Consider the following 17,145-nt stretch of genomic DNA (forward strand, 5'->3'; position numbering starts at 1 on the left):
CAGGGGAGTGATTACCTCTGTGCATACCTCTATCCCCAGCAGAATGGCAAATAGAAAGTTCTCTCTTATGTAAGCTGCACTCTCTTCCTGTAGTGTCCCCTCACTGGTCCTGTGCATGTCCTCTGAGCTACACTGAGTAAGTCTAATCTCCCACTCATGTGACAACTTTTCAGATGGCTCAAGACAGTCTTTATTTCTTTCTTCTCTAGGATAAGCTGGTTTGTTCATCATGTAGCTAGAAATGGGACAGCAAATCAAAGAATTATTTGAGCTGGAAAGGCCCTTAGAGGTCATTTTGTCCAGAGACTTCGTTTTACTGCCAGGCAATATAGCACTACAGTCAGGAGCCTGGGCTTTAGAGAGAGAAGAGCCTAAATTTAGAATCCAGAGATCCAGCACTAAGCACTAACTTCATGTGTAACCTTGGGCAAATTACCTAATATATTGGGCCTCAATCTCTTTATCCATAAAATAAAGAGAATAATAGTTGATGTGAGGATTGAATGAGATAATGCAGGGGAAGCTCTTAGAGGAGTGCTTGGCACACAGTAAGCAGTCAATAAATATTAGCTATAATTATTGGAGGTCCAGAGGGGCAGGGACTTGCTCAAGATCACAGAGCAATTCACAGGCAGAGCTGGGGTTAGACCAAGGACTCCTGCCTCCCAGGCAAAGTCACTTTCCTGTTTACATTTCCACTCTGTCTTCCTTGGGAAAAGGAAATAAGTCCAGAGGGAACTCGAATGCTTTGTTCATTGAATCAGTTAGAATGCAAGTGAAAGAATTCCTGATTAAGAGGCTTAATTAAACCTTTTGTTTCTTTAACAAGGTGACCAGAGGAAGGTGGATCCAGGTTTGACTGGTGACTCAACCACGTCTAATGACCTAGGCTTTTCCCATTCTAAGCTTTGAGAGACCCCTCTGCCTCGCAAAATGACCGACGTGGCACCAAGCACCATGTCTTCCCAAGCAGGAAGAAAGGCCATGGGAGCATAAAGGGGCTTCTCCTCTCATGCCCCTGTCTTATTCAGGAGGGGATCTTTCCAAACAGACCATCTCCTTATATCTCATTGACTGAAATGAGGTCCCATGTCCACTCTTAGACCCCTCACTGGTGAAGAGGAAGGCCTTTCCATGAATGGTTTGGATTATCCTTGTGGCTAGGCTCCTTGCTACTAGAACAAGGAAGAGGGAATTGGCTGTGGGAAGGCAACCAGTAGGGCTTGCCATACTTACTTACCTTGTGTCCTCTCTGGATTGGTCTCCCCTGTCCTCTTCATGTCTGCCAGGGAGCCTGCCCTAGTTTCCACCCTTGTCCAGCACACCCTCTTCTACCATGTAATTGAGCATTGCCCAATTCAAGCCTACTTTGCCAAGCTCTCTCTCATCTTTTCATATTCAGATCTTGTCCCAGTCTATGAACATTGGGAGAATAATAGCCGCTACTAACGAATGAGTACCTATTGTGTGCCAGACACTGCTCTGGCCACTTGTAACCAGCTTCCAAATGGCTTCCAATGATCCATATCTCCTGGAATTCACACCCTTTTGTGTCCCGCTCCCACATGATACCAGGGTGAGTCTGTGTGATCGGTGGAATGTGGCAAAAGTCATGGTATATCACTTCCAAGATTACATTATAAAAGACACCATGGCTTCCATCTTGGCAGCACCCATTCTTTCTTGGAACATTCATTCCAGGGGAAGTTAGCCACCACTGCAAAAGTACCCTTATGGAGAGGCTAGCATAAAAACGAAACCCTCTGAGCATCTGCCTTCGGCTCAGGGCGTGATCCCAGCGTTATGGGATCAAGCCACACGTCAGGCTCCTCCGCTATGAGCCTGCTTCTTCCTCTCCCACTCCCCCTGCTTGTGTTCCCTCTCTCGCTGGCTGTCTCTATCTTTGTCAAATAAANCTAAAAAAAAAAAAAAAAAAAAACGAAACCCTCTGACCACCTGTCAGCAAAGAATGGAAGCCTGACCAAATCCACAGAGTGAGCCTGGAAGTGGATCCCAGTTGAGCCGTCTGATACCTGCAGCCCTGGCTGACACTTGACTGCAACCTCCTGCGAGATCTTAAGCCACAATCTCCCAGTTAATCCACTTCTGGGTTCTCGATCCTCAGGAATTGTGTCAGATGATAAACATGTGTTGTTTTAAACTGCTAAGTTTTGGGGTAGTTTGTAACTCAGGAGTAGTTGACTACTATAGTGCTATATTGTCACGTTAAGTCCTCTCAACAACCCTGAAAGGTGGCGTTTGTTTCTCCCATTTTTAGGATTGAGAAAACCAATGCTGAGATGAGGGCAGTGACTTTTCACACCTGGAAAGTGGCAGCGCTGGGATTTGCCCTCGTGTCTATTGGATTCCAGAGCAGAGGGAACCTGGTTCTGTTTCCTCAGCTGGGATTTCTGCAGGGCGAATGTTGAGGAACTGGGAATGGGAGGAGGAGGTCTCTCCCTCTGATGTGTTTTCTCTCCCTTTCTTCATTCCACCACATTAGTTAGCCACTACATCATCTAGTGTGTACATGTGACTCCGGGATAAAAAGTTGTATCAGAAAAAACAGTAAAGTTTTGAGAGGATTTTGAGTGACCTTGGACAAGTTTCTGCACTTTTCTGGGCTGTGGCTTCTTTGTCTGCGATATGGGGAATATAGTCCTCCTTCCACGTGCCCCACCAGGAAACCCTGAACATCAGGTGTGAGGGGATTTTGTAAAATGCGAAGCGTCCTGATTATGGAAAGGTCTGCTTTGAGTCGGGAGCGCCCCTGACCTGGACTCTCGCAGCCTGCAGGGGGTGGGGATGGGCAGCCCCACCCAGTGGCCTCTGCACAAGGGGCAAGTGCTCCCTCTTCTCTCCCACTTGAGTCTAGCTTCAAGAGACAGAGAATACTGAGAGAAACTGAAGGCCCCGACCCACTTCGTCAACCTCATCCCTCACCATGACCTCTCTCTTAGGCCACACCGCAGCCTGGCTGAGCTAGTGGAAATTCCCCAAGCCTGCCGGGAGCTTTCTGGATGCTGAGACTTTATCTGTGCCATTTCTTCTCCCTGGACACCCTTCCCAACTTCTCCACCTGGTGCGTTCCTACTCATCTTTCAAGACTCAGCTTAGATGCCCCCACTTCTAGGATGCCTCTCTTGACCTGGTTCAAGGCCTCCTACTTCTCCCCTTGATTAGTGCACCAGCCTCCTGCCTGAGCTCTTGGCCTCCAGCTTCCTTTTTCCACTCAAAGCCCCCATGGTGCAGCCAGCAGCCTTTCTAAAACACAAATCTTGTCCTGTCACTCCCTGCTTAAAATAACCAGTCAATGGAATAATCCATCAATCAATGCTTCAAGGGCTTCTCCTTGCCCTCAGGAAGATATCCAAAGCCTTCAGCTGGAACTCAAGGCTTGGTCCCCGCTGGTGTCTCCAGCCTCAGTGCTCTTGTCTCTCCTGATTGCCCTGCACATGCAGTACACCCCTGCCACCTTGCTCTTGTATCATATCTCAGACGAAACTTACTCTCTCGTGCCTCCCTGTCTTTGCTCATCCTGTTGTTTCTCACGCCCATTCCCGTCTCCTCCACCTGGGGACTTCATGCCTAATCTTCTAAGCCAGCTCTGCTTTAACCTCTTCTGGAAGCCTTACTTGGTGGCCCCAGGAGGAGTTCATGGCTTCCTCTTCTTCCTTCTCTTATATGACAAGTCATGTTTTGTTACTGTTTGTCAGTTTGTTTACACTGGGAGTGTGCTGTATCTGACCCTGGCTGTGTCCCCAGCAGTGCCGGTGTGGGGGCACAGAGCAGCCATGTGGGATTTCTTGGCTGGTTGGGTGGTTGAATGAGTGAATGGTGGATGAATCCAGCCTTGAGCCATCACTTCTTGGCCAGCCCCAGAACTGCTGTTTCCCAGGGTAAGCCCATTTTATAGCAAAAAGGGAAGCAGAGGAAGGGACTGCTCTGGAAGGGAGAAAGAAAATCAATAAAAATGTAAATCTAGTTGAGAAAAGCTGTCCCAGGCTGGCTGTGGGGAGAGATAAGACTGGGCACGCTGAGCCCTGGCTGACAGTGGAAGGGAGATTAGGGGACAAGCAGAGCTGCAGCCAGGGCTGCAAAAGGAGTGTGTCTCCCCTCAGTGGGACCTCCTCCCTCTACCTTCACCCTCAATCCCCCCCCCCGTGCTCTATGTGCTCCTTAAATTCTTTCAGGGACGGGGAAGGAAACTTACAAATATTGGTCATCCCGTGCACTGCCTGAGCACGGGTGTGTTGTTAGTTGGTCTTCACAAATTCTGGGAGACAGGAGATGGGAATGGTCAGCCTTACTGTACAAGTGAAGAAACAGATGCGGAGAAGGGCAGGGTCACACCGCGAGTAAGCGGCAGTCAGGATTTGAACCCAACTCTCACCCGACTCTAAACCTCTGTTCTTTTCCCTCCACTCCACTCCACTGGAGGTCTACAGCCAGACTTCAGATGGTCCCCAGCCTCTGAAATCAGGCACAGGTGTTTATATGATTGTGTGCAATTTTAATGGAGATACATCTCGCTTTATTCTCTAAGATGGTCGTCGTCCACTCTCCATTGCCTGTACCAAGCTGTCTCCCCAGAGGTGGTGGCTTTTGAGTTGGGTCTGGAAGATTGGGTAGGACTTCATGAAGTGGGATGGAGAGGTAAGCAGTGGGGTGGGGATGAAGAAGGCCCATTAGGTAGAGGGAAGAGCACATGTTGGGGCCTGTTGGGGGAAAGGATCAATAGGGCTACAGAACGGCGAAGGTGCTGTGGGTTCTTGCTCTTCGTTGATTTGTACTCCAGTCATGGTGCCTGTCTCCTGGCTCTGGAGAGGCATCTCCCTGCTGCTAGAAAGTTGCATAGCCCCATGGGCCAGAGGGTCTCCGAGCCAGGCATCAGGATGTTCATTCTGGTTCCAGGAGAAACTGCTGGATTTTCCCACTGGTCAACTCTAGCATGGAGACAATGCCTTTCTCCCAGCTTCCAGATGCAGGGTGAGAAGAAAGTGAGCTCATAGATGCAATTGCTCGTGGCTCCTCATTGGCCAGAGACCATAAGAGGGCTGCTCCCTGGACTCCCTCGGTCCCTGGGAACCCCTCCAGCCCTGACCTGCTCCACCCCTGCCTCTCAGCCCTGTGTCTCCCTTGTGATGACTCCTGGCATCTCCTCGCCCTGACCAGCCTGGGAGGTTTTAAGCACAAGGACCTCATTTTCTCCTTCAAATCTCAGCTCGACCAAGAGGCGGACTCAGCATGGAGCTAATGCTGCTTGAGTATCATCATCTCTCCTCAGGCCCAGGGAGGGGCCTCTGCAATGTGTTCAGGTTGTGGTGTTCTTGGGAAATTTGCAAAGGTCCAGGGTACTTTAACCACAAGTAGTTAAGATGGCTAGTTCTTCCTACTCCAGCTACTTGTGTCCCAGTTTCTCTTAATGTGAGGTGGGCTGGAGGGGCCGTGGGCATTTCTGGGATCTAGCTAAGGGGCAGTTCGGTTGAAGATCAACTTAATTTGCGTTCATTGGGATATATTTCTATGGTTCTCAGTCACCTCTGTAGCTAGATAACTCATTGCTAGCCACCTGCGTGTAGAGAATGGCCTCTAGGAATCTTTCTACCAACTGTCCGACTCACTCGGCATTGTGACATCAAGGTCTCATATCCAGAGGTCATCTTGTGACATAAATGTGTTTTATGCTGCCTGGCCCTGGAAGTACATGGGCAATGGAGCAAAAACAGGTTTGCAATGATGGAACCAGAAGTGAGGCTGCAGAAAATCCTTCTAGTCATCGGGGAGACAAAATGTATTTTAGACGTGTGTACAACAGTTAGTAAAAAATCTGCTATTTTTCTGAATCGTGTGATGTATTTGCTTTGACTCCTTTTCTCATTCTAGATAAATATTCACTTTCTTACCTAATTTTGTGCTCCTTTTTAAAGAGGGCTCCCCAAAGTGTATAAGCTTCAGTTCCCACAAAACCCTGGCTCCACCTTTTATGTTCTGTATGATCTTGGGCAAGTTGCTTATTCTTTCTGCACTGTTTCCTCTTCTGTAAAGAATGAATGACAGTTTGAACAGGTGAGGACTCGGAAAGCTTCAGGAAACTGACTGCATTTCTGAAACCATTACTAGAGGAAGTAACCCAGTCAAATGAAAATTAGACCAAAATATACAGATAGGGAAAGATGTCATATACAAGAAATAACAGTGAGCAATAAATCCAGTAAAACTTAAATCTAAATAACTGGAAATAATGAGGTTGTTGCAAACTGTAATGCATTTTGTAAGAAAGGAATTTTGTAATATAAGAGACATCATGCAAGAACAAATTTAATAATAAGCCATGTCTATAATTCCAGATTATTTCTGCAAAACTTGGGAAACAGGAGGAAGGTGAAGAAATATACACACATGAACGGCCTCACTTTGTTGGAGGAAACTCTGAGGTTCTTGGCATTATAAATACAGGCTCAGATATTTATTCAACATTTAAAGGTATCAACCAGTAGAATCAAAATGAGAGTTAGAACATCTGTACCTTCTTCTTCCTCTTCTTTCACTTGGGAGAGCCTCAAAGTCCTGCCGCAGGAGCTGCTCGGAGGGCCAGAGCCACACATGCCCCCACTGCCTTCCCCCGCCTGCCCCACAGCTTCTCCTCTGTCTCCAGCACAGGGCTGGACACAGGGCTTGGGAAGCCGCTGCTGACAGCTGTCTCCTGTCTCCCAAGCAGCAGGCGACAGAACGGGCTGGAGTAGATCGGGAAACTCTCTTCCCCTCCCCGGGGGGATAATCAAGCCAGAGAAGACCGGCCATAAAACAAGACAAGGCCCACTGAAGGACCAGTTGGTTCAGACCCAAGCATTCCACAGACCCACTCATTACACAGAGCTGGACATTACAGACCTTGGCCTTACAAAGAACAGGTCCTTACACCAACTCAGGCATCACAGAGAACCAGATGTTGCCCCCAAAACGTGGTTATCACAGAACCAGCCATTATCTACATAGCGCTAGGCGACACAGATTCGAGCACCCTGGAGGAAATGGTGAAATTCGGATTCTAGTCAATAGGGGTCACAGTGATTTTGGTGGGCCTGGTCAAATGTGTGAAGTCTTGGCCATGTGTAAGTGAATTCACATACCAGTGAATGTGTGCTGAGTGTCTTTGGTCTTTGAAGTCAGAAAACGCCCAAGTGTGGGGCCTGGATCTCCCTCCCCACTAGAGCTCCTAAGGCAGAGACTGGGCCTCGCCCAGACTGTGCCCCCCTGAGCGCAAGGACTGGAATTTCCTGAGTCTACAGAGTGAGCCTCCCCTCTCAGCTAAGTGGCCCCAGGGCTCACACCAGGTTTGCTGAAGGCCGGGATCGGCCTGATGTTCTGGGCATGAGGCTGGCTTCCTCCCCACTGGGCCCCCCTCGGAGCTCAGGGCTCTTCCTCCAGGGGGCGCCAAATATTTCTTTACAGAGGTCCTCCCGGCCCCACCTCCAGGCGGAGTGTGGCTGGGGAGGAGACCTGAGTCCGTCCTGACCACACAGATGGTCATAGTCAGAAGGGGCCAAAAAGCTGGCAAGTCCATTTCCACCTGTCAGAGATGGTGGCTGAGGCCCAGAGAGGGTACGGTGCTTCCGGCGAGCGGCAGAGCTGAGCTAGGACCAGGTGTGTAAGGCCACCTGGCCTACTATTGTCTATTATCTCTATTCTAGGGCCTGGGGGAAACATATACAGTCCTTCCACCAGGAAAGTCTGGTTTCAGGTCAGCCTGTCTGGCTGGGGGAGGAAGGGGAAAGACCATCGTGCTTTAGAAGTGGCCATCACACCAAACCCCTAGACAACTCTTTGGTTCAGATGAGTAACAAAGGCCCAGAGGGGGTCAGTGACTTGCCCCAAGTCACAGAGCAAGTTAGCAGAGGAGTCAGAATTGGAAAACAGGGTTCCTGACACCCAAGATTGGGCAAAAGGCTCAGAGGAGGTACTCCCACCACTCTAGGGCCAGCTCACACTCTGGATTCCTCAGGCTTCTTTTCTGGCCGTGACGCTAACAGCTGCTGCTGTAGGCCAGAGGTGGATACGGTCACCTGGGTCCCCTCCTCTTTGTCCTGCTGCCTTAGGATGGCCAAAATCAAGGCGAAGCAGGCCAGGGAGCCTGTCTTGAAGAAGAATTGGAGGCCAACAAACCTGGAAAAGACCAAGGGACCTATGAACTCAGGACCTTCCTGTCCAGGGCTTGGATGTCCTTGGAGTGGGGCAGAGCGGGGTCAGCCATCATCACCCATTGTGTGGTCAGAGACATTGAAGCCTGAGGGGAAAAGAGACAGCCCCAGAGGGAGAGGCTCTGCAGAAGGAGCCCTGGGCAGGGAGGTAGAAACCTGGGCGTCCTCCTTGCCCTGTCCCTGGCCGGCTTGTAACCTGGGCCAGCTCTGCCTCTCTCTGGCTGTCGAAGGGCTCAGGGGGCCTGACAGTTGCAACTTTAGATCACCTCCCCGCCACAAGAGGATTCCCTCCCCTGTTTGCCTAACTCACCAAGGCTCTTATTTGCTTTTTCTTCCTCTAGGAAAGGCCTTGGTCAGTCCCGGCCCGCAGGAGCCATGCCCTCCTCAGAGCTGGCAGTGACCAGCTCCCTGCTCCCAGCTCTGTTAGCAAGGCCCCTCCAACCCCCCCCCGTCCCATCCCAGCAGCCTCTCTGCCTTCAGGTTCCTTTGGGCTCCCCACTGCACAGATGGGAAGACTCAGTTCTAGAAAAGGCAGGTCTCCCGATGAGAGAGACAGAGCTGGGCTGGATCCCAGGCCTCCTGTGTCCTAGATAGGCCTTCTCCCAACCCCACTTCAACTCCTGGTCTCTCTCACAGCTGGGCTTCTCCCCTGATTCTCCCCCCGCTCAACCCTGATGACACATTTCCTGCACAGACCATGGTTAGACTGTCTGGGTTCAAAGCCTAGCCTATCGCCCGTTATCGGCTATGTGACCTTGGGCTGCTTCACTATCACTTTCTTTATCCGTAAGAGTAGGGCATGTGGCTGGTTCATAGGACTGGTGAGCTCAGTACGGGACATTGCACCTGCTACCTAGCAGCGGGATATAAATGGGCCTCTCGTCCCTGCTGCTGTCCTAGCTGGGACCCCAGGAGTATTTCCAGCAGCCTTCCCACAGGGCCCCGGCAGCCCGCACCCCAGGTCTCACCGGTTTCGGAGCAGGTCGTGGTCATAGTAGCGGCAAACGGCCCGACGCCCACAGCTCTGGGCCCAGTGCACACAGGTGGTGTCGATGGCGCTGCCGTGGATCACTGGGCTCGGCATCCAGGCTGCAGGAGGAGGTGGGCAGGGGACAACGGGGCCTGGCATTCCTACTCCCTGGCAGACACAAGCCCACCCCTTACCCTGGTGTGAGATGCGCCTCGCTGGAGGCCTCTTTAGCTGTTGCACACCCACCTCCAGGGTCCCAGGTCAAATCTGTTGCCCCATGAGCCTGTGAACCCTAAGGTCAGGAACTGGGTCCCACTCACCCCTGTACCCCCAGGCCCAGCACACAGTGGGTGTCTGAACTAAAGGTCCCAGGAAGGTTCTTTACCCAAAACCCTCAGGAGCATGAACTGGATCCCCACAGCCAGGGTCTTGTCTTCTTTCTTCACTCCCCTAACAAGCACAAACACGACCACAAACATGAGGGTTGAGAGGGTCCTGACCCCCAGGGGCTCTCACCATTCCCTTCTCTCTCACCACCCAGGGCCTGCCTTCCCCCAGTCTGAAGGCCCTGGGGTAGGCTCAGGCTCCCCACTCCATTTCCCTTCAACCTGCGGAGTCTAGCCCCCACATTCCAGGCACTCCCACTAGCCATCAAGGACCCTGTGCTGGCCTCCCTGTCTTCCTGCTCACAGACACTCCCCCGCCCTGGGCCCACCAAATTCCTCCCCCTTCCTCCTACACTCAGCAAAACTTGAAGCTAGGTAGCCAGACCTGCCTTCTAACTTCCGCAAGTGCTGTGAGGCCCCAGCCTAGGGCACCCGGGCTCCTCCTTGTAATGTCAGCAGCTGGTGTTAACGGAATGCTTACGACAGGCTGTCATTCTATACCGCAATCCCTACCTCACACCCTATGAGGTAGGTTATACCATTAGCCCCGTTTTACAGATAAAGAAACTGATGAATGTTTAGATAGGTTAAGTGAGTAGGCTAAGATCCCACAGCAGGTGGGTGTCAAGAGTCAGAATCTGCAGCCCACTGCCTGCATTATCTCCTCTTACATGGCCTTCCTGCTGGGACATCCGTTCCTCTACCTTCTCTCTGGCGGCCAGCCTGTTTATAGATCTACGCGTCGTCTCATATTTGTAAGGGGTGCCACCCCCCTTTTAATTTTCCAGAAAAAAGGGAATTAAAATAATCCCAGGGGTGCCTGGGTGGCTCAGTTAGTTAAGTGTCTGCCTTTGGCTCAAGTCATGATCCCAGGGTCTTGGGATGGAGCCCCGAGTCAGGCTCCCTGCTCAGAGGGGAACCTGCTTCTCTCTCTACCTGCTCCTTCTCTCTCTCTCTCTCTCTCAAATAAATAAATAAAAATCTTTTTTAAAAAAGTAGTTTAAAAAATAATCCCAGCACAATGAAAATTTGTAATCCCCCCAGGGGGTCCCCTTATTACAGGCCCCACCCTAGGAATGCTGACTTTGGCCCCAGGTAACAATTTGTCTGTCCCAGCAGGCACCCTCAGGACAATGGCCAGAAAGATCTTGGACCCAGAGGCAGTGCTCCTGTGGGCTGGGTCCCTAGCGGACTGTAAGTGCTCATTGACCTGAAGCATCGTGAACCACAGTGATAGGGTTTGGTTTTCTGGATGGACCTCCTGCAGACCACCCACAGGCGGGGGGAGGGAGGAGGTGGGCAGTCAGGGGGCACTCTACTTTCTCCTCACTGTGACTGGGTGGCCTCTCCTCCCCCAGGGCAAGCAGGCGCCTGGCTCTGCGCCCTGGTACCAGTGCTACTCTACCCAACACTTGCCACAGACCTGGGGCTCGCTTCTGAATTCCTCTGAGCCCCAGTTTTCTTATCTATCAAAGGGGGGCGTCACTTTAGTAGGTTGCCATGAGGACGAAGATGCGGCAGTGAGGACCCGGTCTGTTACGGGGCCCAGGACACCTGAGTAGCCTCCTTCTTCAAAGCCCGCCTTCGGGATCCCTTCTCCTGCCTGGGGTTAAGGACTTCTCCGTACCCAGCGGGCCGGCCCGCGCGCCTCTTTCACCTGAGGATGAGCATGAAGGAAGGCGTGTGGGTGAGACTGGCCAGCGCCGCTCCCAGGCTGACCAGGAGCATGAAGGGCAGCACCAGGCCGCTGCAGGCCGAGTCGCAGGAGCCCGCCGGCACGGGGCCGCCCCCCGCCACGCAGCTGCAGTTGGCGTAGAAAACCTAGGGCGGGAGGGGCGGAGAACAGCCCTCAGGAGCCTCCCAGGGCACGCGGCTGGCCCAGCGACGCCCCAGACGGCTTGTGAGGGACCCGGGGGAACCAGCCAGTGGCGGCAGAGCGGGCCGGAGGCGGGGATTTCTGGCCTCGGGCGGCCCCGCAGGTACCCGGACACACACGCTCTCTGCACACCCGGGCTGGGGCTGTGCGGACAGGGGAGCGGAGGACACGGAAAAGGGAGAGGGGCTGGGACAGCATCACCGCCCATGGCACCGCACACGCTCACACACATCCCACGATCACTCTCACACAGGCACCACCGTCCCACAACACACACCCACACACCTACACACATGCGCACACAAACTTTCATTCTTTCGCCTGGTGATGTCAGGATGTTCCAAATTCCTGACGGTCTGCGCCAGGAATCAAAGTAACCAAGAGTATTTTGGGGATGTCTCTCATGCTCTCTCCCTCTCTCTCTCTCAAATAAATAAAATCTTTAAAAAAAAAAAAAACAATGATTTAAGAGTGTTTTGGGGAAGGAACTCAGATTTTCCAGCTCAGGGTCCCCTCTTCTACTTTACTAGGTCTGCCAGGGCCCTGGGTTGCCCAGGAGACTCTCCACGAGAGGTTCAAGCACAGGAGAGAGGGACGCAGATGGCACCATGGGAACTTGGCGTCAGCAGGTGAGGGGCAAGGAAGGCTTCACTAGAGAGGGGTGCTGGATTTGGGTCTTGAGGAATGAATAGGAGTTCGCCAAGAGGAAAACTGAAATGAGTAGAGGGAAAGTCAGAAGTAAAATCACATGAAAGTGGCACGAAAGAGCACTGCAAATCTGCCCGGAGCAGAGCACAGAGCGGAGGCGCTCGAGGGCTGCGCTGGGATGGCGTCGTGAAGAGCTTGGGACGCAAAATAGGGACCTGGACCGCAGTTTCCAGAAACACAGCCGACCGGGGCCCTGCCAATCCTCCTGCTGACAACATAATGCCGGGTAAAGTATTGAAAACGTTGTCCTGAGTGCACCCGCGCGCTGGCAGAAACGGAAAACCGCTCAGAGAGGCCGGAACCCAGCGAGGTGAGCAGGATCCTGAAGCAAGCTTTGACCCCAGCATGTTTGCAAACCTACATGAGGGAGTATAGCTTTCTGAGGTCTGGAGGCTCTAGGGCCGGAGGACAAAGCCTAGCCCTCCCTCAGGCTGGAGTGAAGTCCATTAGGAGATCCCCCTCCCCCAAACTGGGATCCCTCCAGAGGCTAAAGTATGTGAAAAGCTGACCCCTTTACAAACTGCAAGGAACAGCCCCCAGGCTGGCCCAGGGGTGTGTTTGATTGCAGCCCGCATTCCCACCCCCATGTGGCCTAGAAAACTTCCAGCCTGGGATTCTTTCAGTAGTGGTCTCCACTGCCAGAGTCTTCGGGTGCCTCACAGGAGCAAAGCAAGCCAGGAAGCCTAGGCTTTTCCTCCCCATAGAACAGTTTCTGACCAGTGTGTCCGAGGGAGCCTCGGCCCCTGCTGGGAGACAGGTGTGCAGGGATGGGTGCCATCAGCCTTCAGGGTGGTCTGCTCAGCCTGGGACAGCCTCTCACCTCCAGCCCCAGCAGCCTCTCACACTCCCATTGTGAAAGGGTTGGGAGTCTTTGAGATGGACTCTGGGACCTTGGGAAGAATTGAACCATAGGAGGGACGAGAACTTACAGCACCAAAGTCGCTCTGCCTCCTGCAAGAGGACAGGCCAGACAGGAGAGGCAGGCCAAGAGGCCCACCCTGGAGAGAGTGGTGGGAGGGGGAGGAGGATGGAGAAAAGCCTTTTGATTGGAGAGATACTTAGGAGGTAGAATTAGGGCAAGGTGAGAGAGAGAGGGAGAGAGACCCGGGATTCCCAACGGGGTAACTGGCCGCTCTTTCCGTTGCCCGCAGGGCACCTGGGCCTAGGGTGCTGCCATATGCGTCCGACCTGCTGAGCGCACACCCTTTGGACTTTTGCCTCTAGACTAAGCAACCCACTGGGCTGGAGGTACAATGGAGGGACAGCTAAGGGGAGAAATATGCCGGGCAAGGTTGCTGGAAGAGAGGGACCCCGCCCTCGGGCCCTTTCTGAGTAGCAGGAGATGGCTGGGACCGACACAAAGCTAGAGGCCCTCCTCTAGGAGCGTTCCCAGCCCTCATTCACATTCATCTAACTCCGGCAGCAAGTTCTTCTTATGGGTGACTTCCATCTCTCCAGCTGCCTCCCATTCTCACACCCCGTGAGCCTCAGGTCCCCCCAGCCACCCACCTCCCCCCATCTTTCCCCTGGTCATTTACTCCATAAACGGTTACTGAGCGCAGCCGTGCTGGCCACTGAGCAACGCAGCCCTGGGCCTGCGAGCTCGCTCACAGTCGGTCTGACGAGGCAGGCTCGCTGCGAGACTCTTCCAGGAGACGATTCCAGAGTGACAGTTCCTGCGTGCTGACCACGACCCAGCGGCACCCTCCTCCAAATACGATCCCCAGACACAACCTCTGAGGACGCTCTGGGGAGGGGGCTGGGCTGGGAGGCCCGAACCCTGGGTTGTAATCCCAGTTCTGGCATTAAGACTTTGGGCAATGCCTGGTCCTTTCCCGAGCCTCCCCTTCCCATCTGTATAATGGACATAACACGGGTGTATACTACCAACTGCTTAAAATTTCCCAGTCACTATGCTAAGCGCTTTTCGTGGGCTTTGTCACATGGCTCTGTCCTCACTATTTAATGAATCCACCTGAGGAAAGCATTTAGCAGAGTGGTTGGTATACAGTAGGAAATCAGTACGGTCACCTCCGTTTTATAGACCAGGAAAACGGAGGCACAGATTAAATGATTTGCCTGAGAGAACAGAGCCAGTAACAGAACAGGGATTCGAACCGGGTGGCCTGGCCTCGATGCTCAGGGGCCCATATCCACAAAAGTTTACTGTTCCCTGGGGGATCTCGCCCCAGCTGGCAGGGCCTGGGGCCCCCTGGAAGGTCTCAGGGAGGTGAAACCAGGTAAAGACAGTGAGTGCCAAGGAGGCGCAAAGGCTGGGATTTCCATGATTGCAAATGCAAACAGTTCGCAGAGGCCAGCTGGCGCCTGCTGGCTTGAAGCCCCATCGGCCAGGTGCTTCCCTCTGCAGCAGCCCGTGGGGCCCACGTCTCTGCCTGGAGGAGCCCTGGGTTGGGACACTGATGCCCAGGATGGATGCAAAGGCAGGAGATCCTCCTAACAAAGGTGGGGAACTCTGGAGAGAGGGACGTGTTGTCAGAATGGCCAGCCTCGGGGTCTGAGGAAGGCACGTATTCTCCTCAGTTGTTGTTTGGGGGACTGAGGAGAAAAGGGAGGACGAGTGGCTAGTCTTGGTGACCTGGTTAAGGTTCACACAGAGTACACGGCTGTTGCTTTATTCTGACTCCTTCCCTGCTGGGAGTTCCTTGAGGGTAGGGCCCCTTGGCTCTGGGTCCTCCTCCTGGCACAGAGGAGGAGCTCTGTGAAGGTTGGTTGATTGACTGAATGACTGACTGGGCTCGCTGGGCCAGCCTCCCCTCCCCCCCGCCCCACAGATCTGACCCTGTCACAAGCCTATTCAATGCTCCCCATCGCTCTCTTGGTAAAGTCCCTACTGGTGGCCGGGCATTCAAGGCCCTTCTGTGCCTGAGCCTCACTTTTATGCTTCTGCTCCAACAAGTTCTTTGCAGTTTCTTGAAACACTGTGTGCACGTGTGTGCAGACACTGCTTCTGCAGTTCCCCCTGCCTGGAAAGCCCTTTCCTAGGTTGCTCACTCATCCTTGACGATCCAGCACACATGCCACGTCCCAGGAAGCCTTCTAGGACCCTCCCAGGCGGGATGCACCTTCTTCCATCTTTGTCTGTACTTGTGGGGACCATTTCTCCTGCCTCTCACCACCCCTGGAATTCCTGACATGTTTCCTTTTGCCTCTCCCCTGCACAGACAGCTGGAGCCAGATCAGGTCCCCTGTGCTTTGGGGCTGAGCCCAGCCCGGCAACAGAAGTTTACTGCAAGAGTCCTGTTCTACATTGGCCGACAGAAGGAGACAGACTGGCCAACATATAGACAGACAGACGGAGAGAAGAGCCACAGAATGAGAACGCGCAAAGATGGAGCGCGGGATGGGGGCACAACGACAGGGCGGGGCAGAGCCCAGGGGAGGCAGGGGGAGCAGTCAGAGGCCAGACCCACCTGACTTTTGTCCACACCCTCCTGGACCAGCCGGCTTGTGCAGCCTGCCTGGCAGGGTGTGAGGTATTCCACATGGGTTCTGGGGTCACAGACGGGGTTAAAGTCGTCCTCAGGGCAGGAGCAAGGCTCTGCGCAGGCTGGAAACAGCTCTGGTCCAGGCAGGTTGCTGGTGGGAGAGAAGGCGGCAGGGTTAGCCTGGCCTTCCCACTCTCAGTTGTGAACCGGGCCACCCCAGCGTGGCAGCCCGGCTCCCCACCCTGAGAGCGATGGCCAGAGATTTGGCTAAAGACAGAGCCCTTTACTGTCATGGTTGCTCTGTGCGGCGAGCTCCTTGAAATGCAGGCGTGCGAGCAGGGAGATGGACTAGAAGGTCCCAACGGGAGGAGGGGGGAGTAGAGTCTGACAGAGGCCTCTGAGACCCCGTCCAGCCCCAAGAGCCTATGAGCTTTTGAACTTCTACAAATATCTCCATCCCTCAATGGCCCTTCTTTAGGGAACACAAGATAAATTCGTCCCAGAATTTAGTCTCAGATGAAAGGGCCTTTTTCTTGATGGGCTGGATTGCTTCCTTTTCTTAGAAAATTCAAGTTCTGTGTGTTGGACCACTCAGGACACCTGACTAGCTGTGGGATCACCGACCTGTCCCTGCCTCTCTCTGGACCTCAGTGTCTCTGTCTGTCAGCTTGGCTGGGGCCCCCCTCTCATCGCCATCCTGCAGTCTCACGACCTCTCAGCTCCCTGTCACTACTCTGTTCACTGTGGCCACGGCATGACTTAGTCCTGCCAACTCCCTCTGGAGGGCCTGCCCCCAAGTCCCAGGATCACCCCCACTCTAGTCAGCTGGGAGATCAGAAGAGAGGCTGAGTCCGAGGGGACAGGTCACCCTGGGCAGGGTGTGGGGGTGGCCCCTGGGACTCAGAGGAGGTCCCGACTCTGTGGCTAGGAGGGAGAAAGCCTGCCAGGGAGCCTACGGCCAGGCTACAGAGGAGGACGAGGCCGCAGTGGGCAGCGAGGGTCCTGTGGGCCCAGGGTGGGTGTGGCCCCAGGCAGAGGGGCAGCTCTGGCCAGCTTAGTGACATCTCAGTGCCCTGGAGAAGAGGCTCAGCTCAACAGGGGCTGGGGAGGTGGGTAGGACCACTGGGTAGCCAGAGCTGGGAGTGGGGAGGGGGCGTTGGGGAGAGGTGAATTCACTCCTTTCCTCAAGAGGGGGATTCCCTCTGACAGTGGGTGGGGGAAGATCATCTCTTCTTCCTTCCCCGCCAAGCAGGAAAGGAAATGGGCTGGCACTGCCTGAGCTGAAGGGGAAGGAAGGAAGCAGCAGGAAGGCTGAGTGGATGAGAGCTGGGGGGCGGGGGGGGGCTCTTCCTCAGCCCCTTGCTCCCGTGGGGAGAGCCCTGTCCTTCAGGACAGCCCCTGGCTGGGCGACTTCACCTCTCTGAGCCTCACTGTCCTCATCTGTGAAATGGGGATAAAGCTACAACCCATCTTGAGATGCTGTGAAGGTTCAATGAGACAGAATATGGGAAGAGCTGGGCAGGAGGCTGGGTGCGTGGGGGACCCTCAATTCTTGGCA

General features: G+C 53.7%; 1 protein-coding gene across 5 annotated transcripts in view; it reads right to left on the reverse strand.

Moving 5' to 3' along the window:
• Positions 1 to 6,305: 6,305 nt before the first annotated feature.
• SLCO2B1 (solute carrier organic anion transporter family member 2B1) overlaps positions 6,306 to 17,145 on the reverse strand; it is a 46,414-nt gene continuing 35,574 nt past the window's right edge. For 3 of the 5 annotated variants that reach the window (XM_034666325.1, XM_034666326.1, XM_019795368.2), the window contains exons 10-14: positions 15,573 to 15,738; positions 11,215 to 11,378; positions 9,557 to 9,621; positions 9,170 to 9,290; positions 6,306 to 8,166 (exon numbers count right to left, since the gene is read on the reverse strand). In XM_034666325.1, coding sequence (XP_034522216.1) covers positions 7,986 to 8,166; positions 9,170 to 9,290; positions 9,557 to 9,621; positions 11,215 to 11,378; positions 15,573 to 15,738 — 697 coding nt within the window. In that variant the 3' untranslated portion in view covers positions 6,306 to 7,985. Of the gene's footprint in view, positions 8,167 to 9,169; positions 9,340 to 9,556; positions 9,622 to 11,214; positions 11,379 to 15,572; positions 15,739 to 17,145 lie in introns of all 5 variants that reach the window. The other 2 variants (XM_011219834.3, XM_034666327.1) reach the window with 2 other exon arrangements.

This window comes from Ailuropoda melanoleuca, chromosome 8 (assembly GCF_002007445.2).
Source record: "Ailuropoda melanoleuca isolate Jingjing chromosome 8, ASM200744v2, whole genome shotgun sequence".
Lineage (NCBI taxonomy): Eukaryota > Metazoa > Chordata > Mammalia > Carnivora > Ursidae > Ailuropoda > Ailuropoda melanoleuca.